The 24,124-nt window shown below is 34.0% G+C and overlaps 1 protein-coding gene across 4 annotated transcripts in view; it reads left to right on the forward strand.

The window, feature by feature from the left end:
* OPA1 (OPA1 mitochondrial dynamin like GTPase) overlaps positions 1-24,124 on the forward strand; it is an 86,333-nt gene that overhangs the window by 51,136 nt on the left and 11,073 nt on the right. For all 4 annotated transcript variants that reach the window (XM_045539952.1, XM_045539954.1, XM_045539953.1 and 1 more), the window contains 5 exons: positions 117-196; positions 2,047-2,187; positions 4,118-4,234; positions 5,469-5,562; positions 6,175-6,285. In XM_045539952.1, coding sequence (XP_045395908.1) covers positions 117-196; positions 2,047-2,187; positions 4,118-4,234; positions 5,469-5,562; positions 6,175-6,285 — 543 coding nt within the window. The remainder of the gene's footprint in view (positions 1-116; positions 197-2,046; positions 2,188-4,117; positions 4,235-5,468; positions 5,563-6,174; positions 6,286-24,124) is intronic.

Consider the following 24,124-nt stretch of genomic DNA (forward strand, 5'->3'; position numbering starts at 1 on the left):
CATATTGATACAGTACTTTGAAGTAGTTAAGAAAGCAAGACCATTATTATTTATAAATTATGTACTTGGTAAGTGATAAAATTTTTGATGGATTAATTTTTTAAAAATGTTTCTAGCTGAAAATGCAATTGAAAACATGATAGGCCCAGATTGGAAAAAGAGGTGGTTATACTGGAAGAATCGGACCCAAGAACAGGTAAAAAGTAATCTCTGGTCTTATGACAATATGATTTTGTTCATTTTAATTCAAGCATTAAAATTTAACCTTTCTATGGCTCTGGACCAATCTTCATTATTTCGAATGTTTTATATTAGCCTTTCTAAAATATAATGAATCTTTAGAAAAAAGAATAAACTACTTAAGAAAGTTTTTTTTTTTAGTGAAATAGTTGTATTATTAAAAAATGAAACATCCCCCTTTTGTGATGGATTATTCATTTCAATTCCCTACTTGACATGAAAAAGATTAAAGTTATGAACAAAAAAATGATATGGATTTCAGAGGATGTACAATGAATGTGAGTAGGGGAAAAAGGATACGATGATTTTTTTAACCTTATTCCCATTCTGTCTGGATTTTTTTTGTTGGTAGTCTATTCAGATTATTTTGTTCATTTACATTTTTTGTTCACAAAATAAGTATAAAAATTCAGACACGAAATAGAAGTGTCGCATTCCTTCCCATAATAAACATTTAATGAGTACTTCAGAAGAACACAATAGTAAAGTTAAATATAAATAACTTTAAAAATGAGTATATAGATGGAAAATATATAAATCACTGAAATCCCCACTCCCAACCTCCACCCCTTTTATGGCTTCTTTCCCTATCTATCAGTCTTATATAACTGGCTCATTCTTTGTTCATTCTTTAAATAAAAGAATCTAAATAGAATATAGACTCTGGATACATAAGTGAATGAAATAGTGAAGAAGAAAAAGAGATAGCATCCAGTCCACTTTCTTTTCTTGTTTTCTTTGATCCTGGAGTTCATTTAATTAGAGAAAGGAGTCAAGAAATGGAAAAATGGAGAGAGGGGAGATAAAGAGAATGAAAAATTACCAAATGGCATATCACTTTGTTATATTTTTGTTTTCATTTTAAATGCAGAGTTAACTAAATTATGTAATCAATATCCTATTTTTTCCCAGTTTCCCACATTTCTTGTTTTATAAGTTCTCTATCAGATGTGAGTCTCAATTTGTCTCTAAATAGTGAAGAGACAGTCTTCCTCTTCTCTTTTTATTGTGTGCCATTTTTGTGGAAAGTGAGTCAATAAGAGACAGAAGAAAAGCTGAGGAAGTGGACATAGTTAGTGATTGGATCATGCATGTGTTCAGGGTGCATCAGTTATCTCTGCTCTGCAGTTGGGCTCAGAGAAGGAGATCTGTCAGAAAAGAATTTCTAGGAGATCCATCGGTGGTTTCTGACTTTGATATAGGAAGAGGCATTGATTAGAAAGAGCTGGTGTAAGGCAGATAAACTCAAAAGAGAAATGGTGTCTGGCCTTCAAGGCTTAGCGAAATTAGACCTAAAGTCTAGAACAATCAGTGATGGCAGAACTTGCCTCAGCAACCAGTGGTAAATGTGCTTTGGCTAAAAACACTCAGAAAGGCAGGACTCCTGGTTGTAAGTTATTTTTCTAAGGAACTTAAACCCATAGGGAAATCCCTTCAAGAAAAGCAGAGGAATTGGTTTTAATGTCAGTGCAAAGGGTCTGTAAACCTAGAAGAGGAATCTAGAAATCCTTCAGAGAAGAGCCTTCCTTCTCTCCCCAGGGTTTCAGGGCAAGGCAGTGCCCTAGAGCAGAGACCTAGAACAGGGGAAGGTGATCAGAATCGCCTGGGGGGAGCGAGGAGGGGGATTATACGTGTTGTTTTGGTTTTTCAGGTTGATAAGCCAGGGTACTGTATTCTTTCTTGTTGTGATTAACTTTGTGTCATCTATTATGCAATAGTAACATATTTATTAAAATTGGGATACTGCTTTTACACATGCCTAACTATGAACCATCTAAACACAGTCCTCTTTTAAACTTTTTAAAGTGTGTTCACAATGAAACCAAGAATGAATTGGAGAAGATGTTGAAATGTAATGAGGAACACCCAGCTTATCTTGCAAGTGATGAAATAACCACAGTCCGGAAGAACCTTGAATCCCGAGGAGTAGAAGTGGATCCGAGCTTGGTAATAAATATTGCTGAAAAGCATGAATCTGCTTCCTTAGCTTTGTTTCTTGCAGTAAAATGTTACTACTTCTAATGTGTCACTTAAGATATTTCAGTGCTTACGTTGACATTGATCATATGTACATTTGCTGACAATAAGAACTTAGTTATTTTAAATGCATAAAGAGTAGAAACTTTATTCACAGTATTGCTTTTTTAAAGGGTAGTGCTTCAATTTGTAAATGGAAAAACTGAGACTTAGAAAAATGGATTTACTTGGGTAAGTTCAGCACATACTTCTTACAAAAAGGGCTGAAACCTACCACATCACACTGTTTCAGATTATGAAATAGAATTTCTATTTAAATATGGCTGATAATATTATTATATATGTATATTTATGTTTTACAGTTAATTAGATATGAATGAATTTAGAAGAAATACAAATGTTAAGTTTTTATTAAATTGGATAAGATCTTTGGGTCTTATCTCATTTGTCTCATTTGTAATAAAATATGAGAATTAAAACAGTCTACATTTTAGGCTACTTTTTGCTTACCTTCATGGTGTTTATTTGAGACAAATTAAAAAAAAAAACCTGTTTCAGAACCTGTGTTCCCTCCTGCTTAGTTAGGATGTAAGGAATTTAAAAACTCATTTTAATATTAGCTTAAGTGAAACCCAGCTAGAAAACTGGAACTAGTTGGGGGAGCAATCATATAAAAAATTTCAAAGCCACAAATTCTTTTAAAGATTATCTGCTATTTATATTTCTATACTTGAAGAATGAATATACTTATTTTAAATTCTACCAAAGGTCAGAAAAAGGAAAGAAAATTGGTAAAACTCAAAGCAGTTAGAGCTGTTATACATGTAGCATTATTTTCAACTGAAAATGAGATTAAAATTAATGATTACATGAGATTTTTAGTTGAATATCAATTTAATTTATCCACGTTGGTCCTGGCTCTCATTAACAATAAATATTCAGTTTTATACTTTTAAGCTTTATGTAACTTTTAGTGTTGACACTTTTCACAGTAGAAGAGAAGAAAGAGTTTATGTGTTTTTTGTTTTTTTTTTAAGTTTTTGCCCATATCTTAGGGTATAGATTAATTACTTTCTATGAGCAAGAAAATGCCAGTTTTTTATGCTGAAATAAAAAAATTAAAAAAAAAAGAAAATATTAGTTTTTTTCAAGTGACATTTTGTTTAGCTTACTTTATAAAGCTATAAAATAAGTAGCGAAGTACCATGAGAAGAATATTGGATGAACTAGATGTTAGGAGATGTGAATTCCAGTATATTCACATTTACATTAGCTAGTAATAGTGCCTTTAGTAATTGTTATAATCTCTCTGTCCCTGCTTTTCTTATCTGTCAAATGGTGTTGATGATCTTTGTTCTACCTGCTCAACATTATTGTTATGCTCAAATAAAGACAATGGCTGTGAAAGAACATCGAACACTCAAACTACATAGTAATAAAGTGGTAGGGATCGTTGGTGTGGTAGCAGTGAAATTTAGTAATCAGAAAGGAAATATTGTTGGGTTGATGGACATGGTCTGAGACCAGCTTCCTAGTCTTTGTCCTTAGACAATGCTTTCGACCTCTTTTTGCCTTGGTTTCCTTACCTCTAACTAGGGGAAGATAATCTCCACCCTGTCTACTCCACAAGATGATTGTTTGACTGTCATAACAGCATTTGCTTAAAGTGCTGCTAATTTTTAAGTACATAAACTGGTAAGAGGTCAAAGTAGCAGTAAATCTAATTTTTTTTTTTTGAGAAGTGAGTAAAAAAGTAGATAAAAATGGTTGGTGGAATAAAAACATTGCTCTTTTAAGTAACTATTTTATAAATAAATTTTATATATAACTTCTCAGTGTGGTTGATCAACATGAAGAGTATATAGTAACTCTTTGATTTTTGCTTTCTTTCTCATTTTAGATTAAGGATACTTGGCATCAGGTTTATAGAAGGCATTTTTTAAAAACAGCTCTAACCCATTGTAACCTTTGTCGGAGAGGCTTTTATTACTACCAAAGGCATTTTGTAGATTCTGAGGTAAGGTTTCCAAAATTGAAATGTTTTTTGACAGTCATTGCTTAAAGATGTTTAAAAGTAAACCTCACCTTTAGCATTAATTTTAAGTCCTTAGATCATCTGGAGAAAAAAGTATATATAATATATATAGAATAATCTACCTCTTATCTTTTTAAAGCTATTTGCCACTTTGTTAGTAACTGCATCTTACATGCATGTCATCCCCAGTGCCTACGAGAATGTGTGTGTATATGAGTGTAAAAAAAAAGTATGTAAAAGGAAATAGTCACTTATATCTCCTGACCTAGAAGTAATTTTAGTTAACATTTTTACGTATTTCCATTCAACTTTTTCTATACATGAGGAGGGTGTATTTATGTATGTATATAACTTAACCATCCATTTTTGTAGTGGAAATCATACTTCAGAATAATTTTTATTGTACCTTTTTCATGTATCATAATTATTTCTTCATATCATTAGATCTTATTTTAAATAATGCTTTAAAAGAACTGTATAAAGTTCTTGTAATAGACTTATAATTTAATGTCACATTTGACAAAATAACCCCTAGGTGGCAGCAGACTGATACATTTTGAGCATTTTCTTACAAGCAAAAATACTTTTAAATATCCTGTTGAAAAAGCTCTGTTAATCAATTATCTTATTCAATTGAGACCTCTAAAATGGTTTTATTTTGTTTTCAGCAACTTAAAAGAAATTTGTATTTAAATGCACCTAGGTAAAAGTGTCAAGGTTTTTGCATAATTTTAATTGTTGAGAAGATCTCTCTACAGAATAAGCTTCTTTTAAAAAATATCAATTTATTTTCATATACAGTTGAATTTCAAAAATGGCTTGAGTGTACACTCAAAGAAAAGAGGTTAACCTAAGGACATATTTAAGAGAAACATGGTTGTTGTTAGCTGAAACTAAATATAAATTGAGGGTATATGCTGTGAATTTCTACTTATATATAATGTAATGAAATTCTCTACTTCCCAATTTCATTTGCCTTGTCATTGGAATCAAAACACAACTGTATGGGTGTGGGGCAGATAGAGCTGAAATCATGCAGAATTTCATGAATATGCACGGAAGAGGTTCTATAGCTTATATCTATGGTAAGAATATATATATTAATATTAGGTAAATCTAAGTATTTTTTATTAAAACTTAGGATATAGGTTCTGACGTTAGTAGTTGTGTTTATGGTCATGGTTTTCATTTTTAAATTTGCATCTTAATATTTCAGTTGGAATGCAATGATGTGGTCTTGTTCTGGCGAATACAGCGCATGCTTGGTATCACTGCAAATACTTTAAGGCAGCAACTTACAAACACTGAAGGTAAGCCACATAGGGACTGCTTTCTAATTTTGGCATTAAAAAATAATAGTTGCTTGAGCCCAGGAATTTGATGTTGCAGTGAGCTATGATTGCACCACTGCACTCCAGCCTGCGTGACATAGACTGTCTCTTAAAAATAATAATAATAGTAATATCCATTTTTAATAGAAAGATGCCAGAATACTTCCCTAAAAATAGATTTATTAGAAAAACTGAAAATTATAATTTGTCTTTAAACTATTAATGAAAATAATCATAATTGAAAAAGATGGGAGATAAAACATACCAGAAGTGTATCTTCATTGCACAAAAACTCTGTTTGGAATGGACTTCTAAGCATCACTTAGTTTTTTGGGAAATCTGCACTTCCATTAAAGTGTTCTGGCTTAAGAATATGACATTTTCTGAGAATATATATCAGTTTCATGCTGACATAAGTACTGTATAATTGTAGAAATTCTCTTTATAACTGTAAGAGGTATAAACCTAGAAATAGATCTAATATGATGAGAAAAAATACAAACTCTTACTCTCCATATATAGATGAATATTATCATCCTTATGCGTTCATAAAAACGATGCTCCTCAGGTTTTTTCATTTGCTTTAAATAGTTAGGCGATTAGAGAAAAACGTTAAAGAAGTATTGGAAGATTTTGCTGAAGACAGTGAGAAGAAGGTTAAATTGCTTACTGGCAAACGAGTTCAGCTGGCCGAAGACCTCAGTAAGTAGTCCTTCCTGCCCTCTGCCTTACTGCCTATTTGCCTTTCCCGTTTCCATTTATTTGTTCATCCATTTAATCTCAAACTTACAGAAAAGTTACAAGTATCTTCAAGTAACTTTTTTTTTTCTATGAACTGTTTGAGAGTAAGTTGCTGACCTGAAGTACCATCACATCCAAGTAATTTAGTGTGTATTTCTTAGAAACAAGGATTTTCTCCCAGCAACCATAATGCAAACACCAAAATCAGGATGTTAACACTGATACATTACTATATTTAATTCTCACACCCCATTCATGTTTCACATGTCCCAATATTGTCCTTCCATATAGCAGGATGTTCCAGGCTCACTCCCTGACCCAGCTTCCTTTTTTTGGAGAAGAGTATTTAGAAATCAAGATCTGGAAACTAGATACAATCATTGCTACTGGAATATTGCTGTTCCCAGGCCTTCTCAGGGGAAAGAGCTAGGGAATAAATGTTGTGTATGTGTCTGTGGGCAGATATTAATACATATACACACATTGACATATGAATTCCTAATCGTATGGATGTGTATATGTTGAAAACCATGAGTTGACGCCGATACTTCCACTTTTAATCCAATTCTGCAAAGTTTGTTCTCATGCTCTCCCTTTCCGTATTTGTAACTCTCTTTTCTGACAGAAACCTAGTTCCTAGTATCCTTAATCTATTTGCATATTTTGATCAGTCCTCCTATATGTGACCAAACTTGAATGAAGGTGTGTCCCCCTTCGTTGCAAAAATATTCTTTTCACCCAGTTTTGACTCTTTATCACCCCATACCAGGTCACCATCACAGAGCCTCACCCTGCTTTGACACCCTTTTTACCTTGTCTAGGCTTTAGCATCCCATGCCAGTTTGCTCTTCTTTAGGAAGTCCTTTTGACTAAGCTCATGCTCTGACACTTTGTGCTAGGCATCTCCCCATCTCATCCTTCCCACCCTTTATTTCCTGCCCCCTGCCCACACACACACAGATTCCTTCCTCACCTGAAGCCAGACCACGCTTTTATGGAGACACCCTCTTCATCCTGTTTGTGTTCCAACACCCTGCACCAGGCACTTTCTTACACGGATACTCTCCTCATTCCTGGGCCAGGCTATCAACACCCCTGTGTGAACCTCCTCTTAACCCTGGTCAGGCAATAACACCTACAGTAGGCCACTATCCCCCCACTGCCAACCTCTGCCTACCTGGGCCGTGCTAATCACTTTGTCACTTTGTTTGGGGGGATATTTTGTTCCTTCTTGAATGCTGGTGGGTTCCTAGCTTTAAGATTGGATTGCACACTAAGATTTACTTAGATCTTTGAGAACCCAAGGAAGTCAGTGAAACATATATATCATTAAATAGAAATAAAAATACTGGTTGTTGGTGCTTCTGCTTGAGCCTTACTTGTTACAAGGTTCCTTTATTTGAGGTTCATGAAACAAAGTGTTTTTTCTTTCGATGTGTACTTAAATTTGCAGTTTTATAAGTTTTCTGATATCTAGAAGAAAGCAAATACTGCATAGAAAGAAATTCTTATTAATAAAATTTGAAAGCAGTTTCTATGCTGAATTTGTATTACTACAATACAGTCACTAGACTATCCCAAAAAAGCAGGCAGGGTTCTGTTTTATGCCTGTGCCTGAGCAGTGCGCCCTCCTCTTGTCATCCTCCCGTTGTGATCTTGTTCTCGCCCTCATTATCTGAGCTCTTCATTGCTTTCTCTTTTCCTTTACCTTCTTTCTTTAAATATTCTTTTTTTTTAAACATATCTCATTTTAACTTTTCATTTTCTGTCACTTTTACTTTAGCTTTTTAATACCACTTTGGCAGTATGTTTCAGTTTATGCTAACGTAGAAGGTCTATGCTCAAGTCTGACATTTACTAGCTGTGTTATCTCAGGCAGGGAATCTCCCAAAGCCTTAGCTGCTTTGTTTGTAAAATGGCTGCTATAATGGTTATTTCACAGGACTGTTAGGAGAATTACTTCAAAAACCATTCGGAAGTCCCTGGTTCATTATCTCATGCTAAATTAGTACTATTACAGGAAGAGGCCTGTCACTGTCCCAATGTATATAATTTTTTTGTGTGTCCCTCAGGGTCTGATTATCAGACAGTGAAATACTTTAGTGAAATGTACCAGCATATGCATTTTTAAGTGATTGAAAAATAAGTGTCTCTTGTCATACTTTATAATAAAGTCTGTGTAACCCCATCACTCTGTACTCCCAATTTGATTATTTAAAGAAAGTGTATTACTAATTCAGATGTGTACACTGTCGAGCCAAGTCTTATGTTCTACTGTTGGTTTTCCTGAGAAAGTAGTCATATAACTGCCTTGAAATGAATTATTACTTTTGTGCATATAAAACTATGGTAGTTTAAGGACCAAATAACATCCTTGGAAGCAAGGGTTTTACCAGTGACTCAGCTTCGTCAGTCATACTAAAGGAGGTGAGCCATGACTTTGTCCATTATTTTAAAAAGAGTCTTCAGAATGCCTTTTTTTTATTATTTGTCTTTGGTGTAACACTTGAGAATATGGTCATAGATACTTTGACCCAGAAAACTTCCAAATTTGACAGTTATTAATGTATTATACAGATCAATCAAAGTTTCTAGTATAGCCTATTCAATTGGAATGTAGTTTGTTGGTTAATAGAGTTTGGAGAAAGGGAACAATCAGGCTTTTACTACAATTTCAGAATAGGACAGAGTATTGCATAGATTGTTAAAATTTTGATGCATTCATATTTTTTGCCAGTTTTAGACTTGCCCAATTTTAAATCATTTTATTACTTTGGAGATTTCACTAACTGTCCTTTAAAATGAGTACATAGGAAGTAGTACATTATTCTCTCACGTTCTAGGGAAGATACAGCAACCATGTTCACTACTGAAGTGAAGCTATGAAGCCAGAGTTAGGAAGAATTAACTCAAAGAAATGAAAAAGGTGTCTACCTCTCGTTGTCTCAGGAGGCTCATGGGAAGAGGAGTCATACATAGAAACTAGGACTTTTTGGAGATACAGTGGATTCCACAGCTGGAACAAGGAAAGGACAGGATGAGCCTGGGGCTTCTTAGGGTATAGAAAGGAAGGGAGTGCTTGAAGAATGATGAGGAGATGTTAATAGGACACAGAAGCCCTTTTGAGGAGGCTCCAGCTGACCAAACCTGGGACAATTTGGACATCAAAACAATGACTGTAACAAATTACAGCTCATTGAATGAAATAGGAATCCCTGAATTGGTTATTATATAAATAAGTGAATAAAATTAGTGATACAGAAAAGGATGTTTGTATAATCACAAAAATAAATCTCCACAGAAAACACTTATTAATTAAAAGGGGGAAAAGAGTAACTTTACAGTGGCAAAGCCTGGCAATCATCACTTTAATCAAGTGTTCAGCATTAGTATTATCAGTAACGGTCAAATCAAACCCATGTGCCATCTTATAAAATGCAATGAGAACACAGCTTCACTTCTAGAACATATTATTACCGAAGATATATAACTCAAATCCAGTCATAACAATACATCAGACAAACCTAAATTAAGGCACAGTCTGCAGAATAATCTTATAATCTTTAATCTTCAAATATGTCAGGATCATGAAAAACAAGCAAAGACTGAGGAACGGTTGAGAGACACTAAAAGACATGAACACTAAATGAAATGTATGATCCTGGATTGGATCTTTTTGTTCTAAAGGACATTAATAGGACAGTCATTGAAACTTTAATGGATCTGAGGATTCCATGGTGGTTATACATCACTGTCAATTTTTAAATTTGGATTGTTAAATTGGAATTATTTAGGAAAATATCCTTATTCCTAGCTAATACACAATAGAATATTTGGGGATGATGAGGCATAATGACAGTAAATGTTTCAGGAAAAATATGTTCTTTGTAGTGTTCTTGAAATTTTTCTGTAAGTCTGAGATTGTTTTCACATAAAAGGAAAAAAATGAAAGGTGTAATTTCATTTTTACAACTGATAATGGATCAGAGTCATGTGAAAGTACTTTAGAGAAAACAAGACTTTTGAAAACATGATCTCTGAAGATGTTGAAAAGACTGAGTTACTTCATGGGCAATTTTAATAAAATATGCAGCTCATCAGTCTACCTTGATTCCTTATTTGTAGTATCTACCTACACTTAGAACTGGGTGGTGTTTAAATATGCCCATTATGACCTTCATGAAATTCTTTTGATTCTGTAGAATGTTTAATTTCAAGGGATTTTTTAATAGATATTTAAATATGGTGTCAACTTAGATGAAATCTATTTAGATTCCAGTGTAAGTTTTAGTAATATGTCTAATCTGTTTATTGAAATAGACTATAGTTTTAGAATACTTTCTTAGGAGAGATAAAAATTGGTATATTATGGCTCAATTCAAAGTTCTTTCTATTTGTAATCTATTTTGTGATTTATAAAATTGATTTTATGATTGTCATCATATGAAACAAGAGTGATAACATTATACAGACTTGTTGGGATTTGTTTCCTACCCCATCCCACCTTGGAAACTGAGTGTCTGGGCACTGACAACAATTGCTGATAGTGTTTGCTGCTAACCTAAGTTTTATCAGTACAGCATGCAATTCTTTTATTATTTGCTCTATGAATATTCTATCAACTATTAACTCAGTTATTATAAGTATTGGACCTTCATATAAATTGCTTAGGACTTAGAATCTAGGTTTATTTTTTTTAACTCTTGTTCACTAAAGCTGAATTATACTCTTTAATTCTCTGTGTACATTATCCAAGAATCATTGATACCCAGCAATTAAAGGGACATTACTGATCATTTAGATTGCTCTTTCTAAGACCTAAAGAGTCTTTTTTTCCTTATTTTATAATAAATTCCTTTTTGTTTTATGTCAAAACTTGAAACTGTTTATGAAGATGAATTATTATTTGAATACTTTTCCTATGCCACATTTTAGGTTAAGTGCTTTTTATGAATTCTCATTTGATTTTTCTCACAACCTTATAAGTATGGTTATTTTTCTCATTGTACAGGTGAAGAAATGGAAGCTTAGAAACCCATAGATAGTAATTGCTAAAGCTGAGATTTGATCATTTAACTACTATGCCAAACAAATTTGGGACAAAATTCAAGCCTTTAGGAAATATAATTACATAAAATTGTCCTTTATATTGCAAAGCTTCCATAGTTAACATGTCCTTCACAGTGTTATTCAGAAAGATATATACATTAGTGATGATAATTATCATCCTATGTACTTCCTTTAATATAAAAATCTTTGAAATTTAAACTTTCAAACTATGTGAAGACTTTGATAGAACATCTGGGTTAAAGAACACTAAAGTGTATATGAAGCCACTAAACAGATTAAAGAAAGTTAATCTTCTTTGTAGGACTTGTAAACATGTCTCCAACTATATCCTGTCAAATTCCACCATAGTTAAGTAGTATCTAAGTTGCCCAAAACTCAGATACTGTTTTTCAGTGTGGTTGTATTCATACTTAAAGTTCTAAAGTACAGCTACAACAGATACAGAATCTTTAATTGAACGTAATGGCAGCTTATCCTAAAGTGAGGCTTTTTATTGAGCTAGGTTGGAAGTGCCAAAATGTTTTCTAATAAGTTTCAATGTATTTCTTCATATTTCATGTACTCTGTCGGCATAAGATACTCTTCAGTGGAATCTGAATACTTCATAGCTATATCTCATTTACCAATAAAGTGTGAAAACAATGGTAAATTCCTTTACTTGGGCTGCCATTGTATAGGCTAATTTAATGATATAGTTTAATATCCTTAATGGTAAAAAATAGTATAGCTTAAAGAGGCTGGTAAATTAGAATTTTCCAATATCGTCTGCTTTTTTTCTCCCGCAGTTAATTTGCTCTGCTGACTCCCTACGCGAGGTGGCAACAGCTGGCCTTTTTACTAGAGCTTGGAGGGATTAGAGAGTAGGAATCACAGCAGCGTGCACGGCCTCTTGCCTCTGTTGACTGTTCTTTATTGTTTGATGCCTGAGCATCTCCCAGACAGCAAGCAATTGTTTCTTGAAACTTAAAGTTTGTTTCTCTCGGGAGTACACAATGCTGTTGAGGCTTGTCTTTGTGTTTCTTCATTTTCCCAGTCTCCTCTTATCCTCCACCCTGTGCTTTCTCTTGATAATTAGAAAGGAGCAAAGATACAACCTTTGTATTTTAGTGTGCATGAGATTCAGTTTTGACTGAAAAACTTAGAAATATAGACTACAGATGGAAGTTTCTTTTTTCTCTGAACTACCAGACGGTAACAAAAATCATTATTTAATGAGAAGACAAATGTATTAGTGTATTTTTAAAATTATGGTGATAGAAAGGGAGCCCCAGCAGAATAATCTAATATTGCCATTTTAAAAGCTAAGATTAGGAGAGAAATGTGCCATAGCTGCTTAAATCTAAAAAGATTTTTTCACTGACTCTAATTCTAGTTTATAGAATTATATTTTCGTGCCATGCTGAAACATGAATAAAAAGTAGTCAGACATAACTAAATGGAACTCTTAGTTAGCCAGAATGATTTTATTCTTCTGCATGTAGAAAAGATGTCAAGATACCTTTGAATTTAATTTAATTTAATTCAAGATACCATTGGTTACTTCACATTCCTAAACTTCCCCCATACCTGCTGTATCTTTGTGGATTGTTATAGATGAGAATAGTGGTGCTGAAGTAGTGTGAGCCTGAAAATCATCCTAGAAAGATTATTATACTCAGACTCTGGAACTTAAAGTAGTAGAAAGGGGAAAATATGTGTTTAAAACTTCTTCCAGAAGTGGGGCTCTGACTTGCATATTCTGACAAGGCTCCGCAGGTGATTCTTGCCATCTACCATTACCACCTACCCACTTGTCCCTGAGCTGGTACTCCAGAGTTCTTTCATAGCAAAACAATTTGTCATTTTATTAATTGGGATAAAATTGATATATATCTTCTTTTGTAGAGTCTGATATACACTGTGACTTTTAAAAATTTGGTAAGTTATTTGAACTACATCTATAGTAATATGTTTATTTTGTTTCTGTGGTCCTAACCAAAGGAAATGAATTTTAAAGGGATTTAAAGGAGGAAAGGGTGACATTGAGTTGTGGAGTTCTAGGTACCTAGGTAGAGAAGGGATTTTTAAATCGGGGTGGGGGGGTGGGGCACAGTCACAAAGAAGAGAGCAGGATGTCCTGGAGAGAAATCATGAATTGTAAGCATCCCTGTAGCATCATTTGTATCTCAATACTGTTGCTCTGTTTCCTTGGCTCACCAATCATAAGACCTTAATACTGTTTTGTCTCTTCTAGCACCTCTCTAAGCAATCTTCCTTTTGTCTCTTTTTCTTATGTCTCTCACGGTACCACCTTTTTGATCATTATCACTTGAACCTAAACCAGTATTTTTCTTACCTGCTTACTTTCTTTCAGTGGTTAAAAACCTTACTTGGGTACTGCCAGTGTTATTTGAGTGGAATGCAGGCTTCCCACTATAGATAAATCAACCAAAATAACCATTTAAAGAAGAAAAATATTTGCATGTCTGTTTTGATTGATCCACTCTACCAAAGTGATTTGGTTCATTCATAAACTCACCATACCTTGTGTGTTATATATTGTACTATAAGTGTTCAGTGAATGTTTGATCATGATCTTTTAATACAGGCTCTTCATTAGCCCACTTCTCTTGACTTAAAAAGAGAAGGAGAGAAGCCCTTTTCATCCTAAGGAACCTTTCTTCTTTCCCAGAAAGCTACTGTTTCATTTCTCTTATAGATCAACTTGCATTTGCTGCATTCACTCTTGTTCTACCTAGTCCTTTCCTAATATCTTGCAATCTGGCTTTCATCCATACCAAAACCACTTATGTTTGGTCACCAATAATTTCCTAATTAACAATCTACCCAATTCACCAAGAAACTTTGATGACTTTTTATGTTTATTAGGAATTTTTAAGTTTATTGGAATACATTTATTTACTTTGACAGTCAAGTACTTTTTGGAATGGTTATCACTAGAAATGTGTATGTTTGAAAAACATTAAGAGATGTTTCTCTTCTTCACTACAGAACAAATAAGAAAACTTATTTCTGTATTATGTCATCAGTACTTGACCTCTTAAAGGCATCTTTTCAGGGTAAAAGTAATGGAATATTAAATTCTGCCTTTGTAAAATATTTTTGTAATAAAGTAAAATTAACAAATGAAAGCAACTAGGAAAAATAATGAAGAATTATTATTTTTACCTTGAATCTGCATAGATGAAGTAGGCTCTGCTTTGTGTTGCAGCAAAAACAAACAAACAAAAAAAACGACCAGAGTTGACACAAAGAAAAAAAGTAATCCTCAGAGAGAGTTTTCTGTGTTAGAGAAGTGCTTATTTATAGGCAGAATTCCACATGACAGGGCCGGAGCAGTGTGCTCTCAGGTTATTGAGGAGAAAATCCAAATTCAAAATGGGGCTTTTAGAATGAAGCACCTTTTTCATGGCCCAAGTCTGTCTTTTAAAGTCACTATTGAAGGATTTTGATAAATTGGTACAAAATTAAAAGACTGTTTACTTCTCCGTAATATTATATATGCTACTGTTGCTCAGTGCTTCACTAGCAAGTATATTCTTTTTGCTTTAAACTCAGATTTTAACTGATTAAAAATAAGTATAAAGACAAAATTTTCTTCAATAATATATCGATTGAATTTGAAGTAGATTTTATTTTTTTGCTATTGTGAAAATATTCTCATGTATTCAAAAGTCCAATGCACATATTTAAAACTAGAAATGAGATTGTTTTTCCCCTTTTGATAATAATGCTTACCATTTCCTCAGAGAGATAGGAATGAAATAGTATCTTTAAAGGTTGGATTAAACTTTGTTTTAAACATTTTGTTTTTTAATCATGTTTTTGTGTATTCTCTCCATTTCTAAGAAGGAAAAAATAGAATCCACTAATCAAAAACTAGACCTAATCACAAAACAGTTCATTAGCTTATGCAAAAATATATAGAAAAAATAAAATTAAGCAAGATATTAATAAGTTTTTAAAAAGAGGATTGATGCACACTAAACTGGTAACCTCTGTGAAGCACGATTCTTGGGGTAGTTGGAGAGGTGGGTTAAAGGCAAAGGGAATTTTAATTTTTTACAATTTTCTACATTTCTAAACTTTTTCCCCCAATGAGCACAATTCAGAATTACCTTAGAAGTTTTATAATCTTATCCTATTCATGGAAACAACGAAGCTAATATGTCTTATGCTCAAAGTGACAGATGTTTTTCAAATGACTTCTTGGTGGTTATGATACCAAGAGACAATTCATGGGACCACATGGTAATTGCTTCTCATGGCATCATCCTCAGAGGTTGGGATTCAACAGTGAATTCTCATTTCCTGCCACTGCCCATCATGGATCTGTATCATCTGAGAATGAATTGAAATCTTTCTTGAATTAGTGAAGCTTTCAAGGTTGTGCATCCCATTTCAGATAATAGATTTTCTTCAGTTGTTAGCTCCTATGTACAAAATATTACATTTCAGTTTCTCTTAGAACAACTCTTTCATCTGTTCTGTAGTTTTAGTATTCTGAGTTGTGCAAAGAAGTTTGCTATTTTTATTAACTTCAGTTAGATAGATCTCTTTTCTGGACCAAGAATGAAAGTCTTACCTTTAGTCTCTCCTTTTTTGGTCACTAGTTCATATTCTAAGTCATATCTAGAGATCTGTCTTTAGACAGATAGATCTCTACCAAATATGCTACCAGAATTTTAGAGGTTTTTTTTTTAATCATTTTTATTATCACAGAACTAGTACATACACATTGTGGAAAATTAGAAAATATAGATGGCAATATTTAAAAAATAATTGCCACCACCCAGAAATTAGCACTGTAATGTAGTTTAACAAAATTTTGAATGTGGTCTTAGGGGCATAATTTCTGGAACACATTTTTCATGAAGAACTCTCAGGTTGGCTTCCTCTTATATCCCCACATCTTCAGTTCATTGTCATTGCCCCTATTTCTAATTTCTCATCTATCAGAGTAGGCTAAACTTCTTTCTTTTCTTCATATGAATGTTTCAGAAATGTTCAATAAGTAAAATAAAACCTATGGTATCAGTTACTTTATATATTGTAGTTCAAGTATTCTAGAGGCCATATTGTAGCATCGCATGTGCTGAAAATCACTCTCCTTTGAAAGTCAGTCCCACGTCTGTATTCAGGACCCTGGCCTTCCTATGTGTGCGGTGTCTTCGTTTTGTTTCTCCTTTCCTTCTTTCTTCAAAGATGCTCAAGTCCTTCTCATTTTAAGACTAATGGATTAATCCTTCATTCCTTGCAGTCTAACTATTTCTGATCTTGATTCTGTTTTACACAGAAAAACTCTGAATGTTTGCCTGGTTTTTAACCATCCACTTACTTCGTACCTTTGTAATCTTTTATTTTCTCTTCTGCTGGAATTGTTTTTTCCAGGATTACTAAAAATCAAGACAAAGCAATGATCCAGGCAAGCATTCAGGAATTAGAAAATATTCTCATGTAATTGCATCATTTGGTACTTTAGAATCCATATCCTGCTTGAAACTCTCATCTCTGCCCCTCGCATCTGTATAGCGCTTTACAGTTTATGAAACTTACGTTTGTCCATGTGTGCCTTGTAAGGTTATATGAGGCTTATAAGGCATTATCCCTATTGTTCGGATGGGGAAATGAATGTTCATTGAGGTAAATGATTTAGCCTATTACATAAATATTTGTGGCAAAGCTAGGGCCACCCATATGTGTTACAGATAGTATCTTTTTAGAATTATTTTGGGATTCTGTTTAGTCTTTGGGTTTCTTTGTGGGTGTCCATAGATAACCAACTTCATTTAATTTGGCTTCCTTTTTTATGATATTTTAATATATATTAGTTTTAGAGCCTGTTCTAGTGAAAGTATTCATTCAATCTAAAACAATGTCTCTTAAAAGATGTACACAGTGGTTTCGTTCCTTAAAAAAGATAACTCAAGTTTACAAATCTGTGTATTTTCATTGCCAGTTGAGTTTTGTGATTTTTCTTTTCTACAGAAAAGAAAGAAATTGTGACTTAAAATTTAAAAGTGGTTTTCAAATTTAATGAATGTGTGAAATTAATTCTGAAGTTATTTTTATTTTTCTGAGCCTTATTCTGACTCAGTTGTGATAAATAATGCTATAAGATAAATTGAGTGATAAAGTCAGTGATAAACTAAGAACTTGTGAAATCAACCTAACAAAAAATGAGTACCTGTTCTTGTGGTAAGTTTAATAATACTTTCTCCTAATGCAACATCTTATTTAAGAGATATGACTTGTACATTATTTTTGCTTTTCCTTTCAGTTAATTCATAACTCTATTAAAGCCTGCAATTTTTAATTTCATATTTTTTCATAAATGTTCAGTTTGATTTATAAATTAGAATTGGATTTGCCGATCTTATATTATTTCTTTTACTTTTAAAATTACATTGATAAGCTGACTGTTTAAGAATCATTCTCATGATTCATTCGTCTGTTATGCCTCCTTTTTAAAGCTTCAGCACTGAAGGTCTTTTGACAAACCAATATTTATAACAGTTTGACAGCAGGATGAGGAACAGCGTTTGTCTTTGTAACAGCTTGAAGAAAGACCCTTTCCAGGACCCAGTCATGCAGTTACAATCTTGACCTCTTTCTTATGCTGGGAACATGCATACAGCAGCACCTCCCATGTGTTTTCTTGTCCCATTGACTGTCCATTCACTTCCCATCTGTTTTGCAGTCTTAAAGGAACAGAAGGGGCCCTCTTCTTATAAATCTGTCTTTGCAGGTGATAAATGATGTCCTCTCTGTTTAAGGGCTGCCTGGGTGGTTTTCCTTGTCTTAAAATGTTTCAACTTTCCTCCTAACAAAATTCAGAGTAAGATGTACTTTTAAAAATAAGAAAAAAGAAAAAATGATGGATTTTTTAAAAGCATTTTTAATTGACTATGACAGAATATTTTACTGATCTTTTTTAGTCTTCCCAATTAATTGCCTAAATCATATTTTTTTAAAAGTATTGATATTTAAGTTTTTCTGTGGGGTCAAAAGGAATGTATCCATTTTGAAATAGTATATTTTAACTTTTTTTTTTTTAGAGAAAAACAAAGCAATGTATCATTAATGAGTTAGGATATAAAATAATTTTCAAGGTTTTTGTCATAATTTGAGTTAATAGGATATAATTAATATGGAACATTTTATGTATTAAAGAATAAAACAATTCAGAGTAAACAATCATAATCTTGTAGTAGAATCTAACTTTTACATTTAAAAAGACGATCATGAATCCCAAAAAATTTGTGGTTTTTACTTCTGTTGCTGAAAATGAATGCTGTAAGTATATATGTTTATCTTATTGGGTGTTCCAAGAATTGAACAGAAATAAAAATACTTTATTTTTTCTCCCATGCAGAATTTATTTCAACAGGTTAAACGTGACACATATTGTTCCCCCACCATCCTACAGAATGTTCTTAAATTACCACTTTAAAAAGCATTGCCAGTATAAAAAGACCACTTTTAGAATATTATGGTATATTTTGTGAATCAGCTGGCTAATGGTGTATCTCTTACAGCCTAGCTTATTAGTTTGTTTATTAATTCCCTGTCTTATCCCAAAAGATTTGAGGCAGTTTACAAACATGTCTTCTATGCAAAAGATAAAAATACTTAAGTGAAAAAGTTGGGTAGAAGGAAAGGGAAAATCCAGGCAACTGAAATAAAGTGAAACTTGGGATAAGATTGGTACCCCTCAAAATACATGCTCATGGGTTTCTGTATACAGGCATACCTTGTTTGAGTACACTTCACTTTATTGCATTTAACAGATACTTCATTTTTTACAAATTGAAGATTTGTGACAACCCTGTGTCACGCAAGTCTGTTGGCACCATTTTCCCTAATAACGTTTGCTCACTTTGTGTCTCTGTCACATTTTGGTAATTCTTACAGTATTTCAAACTTTCTCATTATATCTGTCATGGTAGATCTGTGATCAGTGATCTTTGATGTTATTATTGTAATTGTTTGGGGGCATCACTAACCATGTCCATATAAGATGGTGGAACTAATCGAAAAATTCAGTGTGTGTTCTGACTATTCTGCCAACTGGCTGTTCCCCATCTCTCTCTCTCTCCCCAGACCACCATTTCCCAAGACACAGTATTGAAATTAGGCCAGATAATAACCCTATAATTGCCACTCTGTGTTCAAGTGAAAGGAAAAGTTGTATATCTTTCACTTTAAGTCAAAAGCTAGAAATGATTAAAGCTTAATGAGGAAGACCTGTCAACAGCCGAGATAGGCCTAAAAGTTAGGCCTCTTGTGCCAATCAGTTAGCCAAATTGTGAATACAAAGGAAACATTCTTGAAGGAAGTTAAAAGTGCTACTCCAGTGAACATACAAATGGTAAGAAAGTGAAACAGCCTTATTTCTGTTATGGAGAAAGTTGTGGTCTGGATAGAAGATCAGACCAGCCATGACATTCCCTTAAGCTAAAGTCTAATCTAGAGCCAAGGCCCCCAAATTCTTCAATTCTGAGAAAGGTGAGGAAGCTGCAGAAGAAAACTTTGATGCCAACAGAGGTTGGTTCATGAATTAAAGGAAAGAAGCTGTCTCCATAACGTAAAAATGGAAGGTGAAGCAGCAAGTTATCCTTATAGCTAAGATAATTAATGAAAGTGGCTATACTAAACAACAGATTTTCAAAGGAGATGAAACAGCCCTGTTGGAAGAAGAGGCCATGTAGGCCTTTTATAGCTAGAGAGAAGTCAATGTCTGGCTTCAAAGCTTCAAAAGACAGGCTGGCTCTTGTTAGGGGCTAGTGCAGCTGATGACTCTAACTAGAAGGTAATACTCATTTACCATTCCAAAAATCCTTGGCCCTTAAGAATTATGCCAAATCTACTCTGCCTGTGCTCTATCAGTGGAACAACAAAGCCTGAATGACAGCATATCTGTTTATAGCAAGGCTTACTAAATATTTGAAGCTCACTGTTGAGACCTGCTGTTCAGAAAAAAAGATTTCTTTCAAAATACCACGCATTTGGTCACTCAAGGGCACTGATGGAGATGAACAAGGAAAGTAATGTTGTTTTCATGCCTGCTAACACAACATCCATTCTGTAGCCTATGGATCAAGGAGTAATTTTGACTTTCAAGTCTTATTGTGTAAGAAGTACATTTCAAGGCCAGGGGCAGTGGCTCATGCCTGTAATCCTCACACTCTGGCAGGCCGAGGCAGCTGGATTGTTTGAGCTCAGAGTTCGAGACCAGCCTGAGCAAAGGCGAGACCCTGTCTCTACTAAAAAGAAAATACAAAGAAATTAGTCAGACAACTAAAAATACATAGAAAAAAAAAATTAGCCGGGCATGGTGGCATGTGCCTGTAGCCCCAACTACTTGGGAGGCTGAGGCAGGAGGATCGCTTGAGCCAGGAGTTTGAAGTTGCTGTGAGCTAGGCTGGTGCCATGGCACTCTAGCCCAGGCAACATGGTGAGACTCTGTCTCAAAAAAAAAAAAAAAAAGAAAAAGAAATACATTTCATAAGATTATAGCTGCCATAGATAGTGATTCTTCTGAGGGATTTGGGCAAAGTAAATTGAAAACTTTCTGGAAAGTATTCAGTGTTGCAGATGCTGTTAAGAACATTTTTGATATGTGAGAGAAGGTTAAAATGTCAACGTTAACAGGAGTTTGGAAGAAGTTGATTCCAGCCCTCATGGATGACTTTGAGGCCTTCAAGACTTCAGTTGAGAAAGTAACTGCAGATTTGGTGAAAATAGCAAAAGAACTAGAATTAGAAGTGGAGCCCGAATATGTGACGGAATTGCTGCAATCTCATGATAAAACTTGAATGGATAAGGAGTTGCTTCTTGTGGATAGCAAAGAAAGTGGTTTCTTGAGATGGAATGTACTACTGATGAAGATGCTGTGAACATTGTTGAAATGACAACAAATGATTTAGAATATTGTATAAACTTAGTGGATAAAGCAGTGGCAGGGTTTGAAAGGATTGACTCCAGTTTTGAAGTTCTGCTGTGGATAAAATGCCATCAAACAGCATCATGTGCTACAGAGAAATTTTCCTGAAAGGAAGAGTTAATCTATGTGATATACTTCATAGTTGTCTTATTTTAAGAAATAGCCACAGCCACCCGAACCTTCAGTAACCAGCACTGTGATCAGTCAGCAGCCATCAACATAGAGGTAAGACCCCCCATCAGCAAAAAGATTATGACTCACCTAAAGTTCAGAGGATTGTTAGCATTTTTTAGCAATAAAATGTTTTTAATCAAGGTATGTGCATTTTTTTTAGACATACTGCTATTGTACATTTAGTAGATTACAATATGGTATAAACACAACTTTCATATTAAGTGGGAAACCAAAAATTTGTGTGACTTACTTCATTGCAATATTTACTTTATTGCAGTGGTCAGGAATTGAACCCACAGTATCTCCAAGGTATGTCTGTACTTTGCTAGAGGTAATCTGCAATTTAGCCCTGAGCTTCCTAGTGGCTGATGCAAAATGAAAAGCAAAATTTATTATGTGATTCATGGTCACCATCAGACAACAACATAGCAGTTGCTTAGGAGAAGCATAGGCATTCTTGGTACACACACCTGAAAGAAATTTCTCTCCTTAGTGCTCTTAAAGTGGACACTGAATTAGATGACATAATGAATCAAATGGCTGCACATAATCATGCGCTTCATGGGGCTCTTTACTGTAATGTTCCTCATATAGGCTAATAACATACACAATTCTGGCGGAAATCAAAATGATGCTGTCCAAATACATAACTCTTTGGTTTGCCTCACCTGAAGATAAATTATACCTAGATAAATAGATGAATTATACATTCCCCATACAATGTTCCGTAAATATTATTTCTGTTTGCAGCTGTGCCTTTCAGTAAGTATCAGGTAGTCAAAAGTTCAGTGTTTCAGGCTCAGTGACACTGAGTAGCACCTGGAGTGGCACTACTTTTTCTTGTTAGTTAAGGCAGAGCCTTAATCATTAATAGTTAGCTGAGCTGAAATTTGAGTTGCCATCCATTTATGAAAGTTGAAGAGTCTAACAAGTACAAAAATCATAAGGCTACTCCATGTTCATCCACACTGAAGTCTTTTGGGGAAATAGGCTTCAAAAAAACGGAAGTTATTTGAAGAGGTTTTGATTGTCTTCGCCAAAAGGAGCCTGATTGAAATGCTTACATTAAAAGGGTTCAAAAAGAAAGCTGAATTTATCCACAAGTCACTATTGAGCTATTTATATAATTAGCAGACATAAGTTGTAATTTGCCTCACAGACTTTTTCTAAATTATTAAGTTTGGGGGTCATAAAATAGCATTTTTTTAATCTTCGATATTTGAATTAAGTATTGATGAAGTCAGATTACTCAACTATGAATGAATGAAAAATGAATGGATGAATATTCATGGGAATCTATTATATAGCAAGTGCCGTGCTAGGCAGAGTGATTTTAAATGACAGACTTCTGGGTAAGTAGATAATTCATACAAGCAGTCCCTGCTGTTCCCTGCATTGATTTTCAGGGAAAAAAAAAAAAAAAACATAAAAATGATCTTTCCAAGATGAATTATGTAGCATCATGAGAATAATATTGTAATATGTGATTACATTTTTTAACCAGAAGATTAACATCAAGTAAATAAAAAGATACTAAGCGGCCAGGCATGTTGGTTCATGCCTGTAATCGCAGCACTTTGGGAGGCTGAGGCAGGAGGATCACTTGAGGCCAAGAGTTTGAGGTCAGCCTGGGCAACATAGCGAGGCCCTGTCTCTATAAAAATTTAAAAAAAAATTATCTGGGTGTGGTGGTGCATACCTGTAGTCCCAGCTACTTGGGAGGTTGAGGTGGGAGGATATTTTAATCCCAAGAGTTTGAGGTTACAGTGAGCTATGATCAGGCCACTGCACTCCAGCCTGGGTGACAGAGTAAGACCCTGTCTCTTAAAGAAAGGAAAGAAAGGAAAAAGAAAAAGATGCTAAGGAATAAACAAAAAGACAAGTTAAAAAGGATGCATAATACGCATGTAATTAATTAGAACCGTAAATTTCAATCCTAAGTTTTAAAGTCATATGGGCTTTGAATTCTTCTGGACAGATTCCTTCATTTTATAATGAAAAAGAAACTAAGACTATGACTTTTTTACAGTGATAAGGTTAATGGCAAAATATCACATTGTCATATACCTTATAAGGTATATATTACATTATGTTCTCTACTTTATAAAAATCTTATAAAATAACTGCCCCATTGGTGATTAGAGGTATTAGACTAGGGATTCCTAAAAAATTTTTTTCATCAAACACTTCTTTCATCATTGTGTACTCCTGTGAAGTTCATGTTTTAGAAGATTTTGTCTACAGCAGACTTAGATTCTTTATCATCAGAAACATTGCTACCAATTATAGGACCTAATCAGCCTAAGTAAGTAGTTGTTAGGAAAAGTGAATGTAATTCTGGCCCAACTGAAGATTTTCATTTGACTTTTTAAAATAATGGAAACAACTCAGCCTTCACAGACCCCAGAAGTCTAGGAACCCCAATTTTAAAAGTACCGTACCAGTCTTAAACTGCTTTCCAGGACGTGAATTGATGCCTTCTTCTGTAACAAGCAGAAATATTCTCTTTGTTTTCATTAATGAGTCTGTTTAAAAATAATTATGCCTATTTCTAGGGGAAAAACTATAAGGCCAACATTTTGAAGTGCTAGATTTAGCTATATGCCTTTA

Source organism: Lemur catta, chromosome 1 (assembly GCF_020740605.2).
Source record: "Lemur catta isolate mLemCat1 chromosome 1, mLemCat1.pri, whole genome shotgun sequence".
Lineage (NCBI taxonomy): Eukaryota > Metazoa > Chordata > Mammalia > Primates > Lemuridae > Lemur > Lemur catta.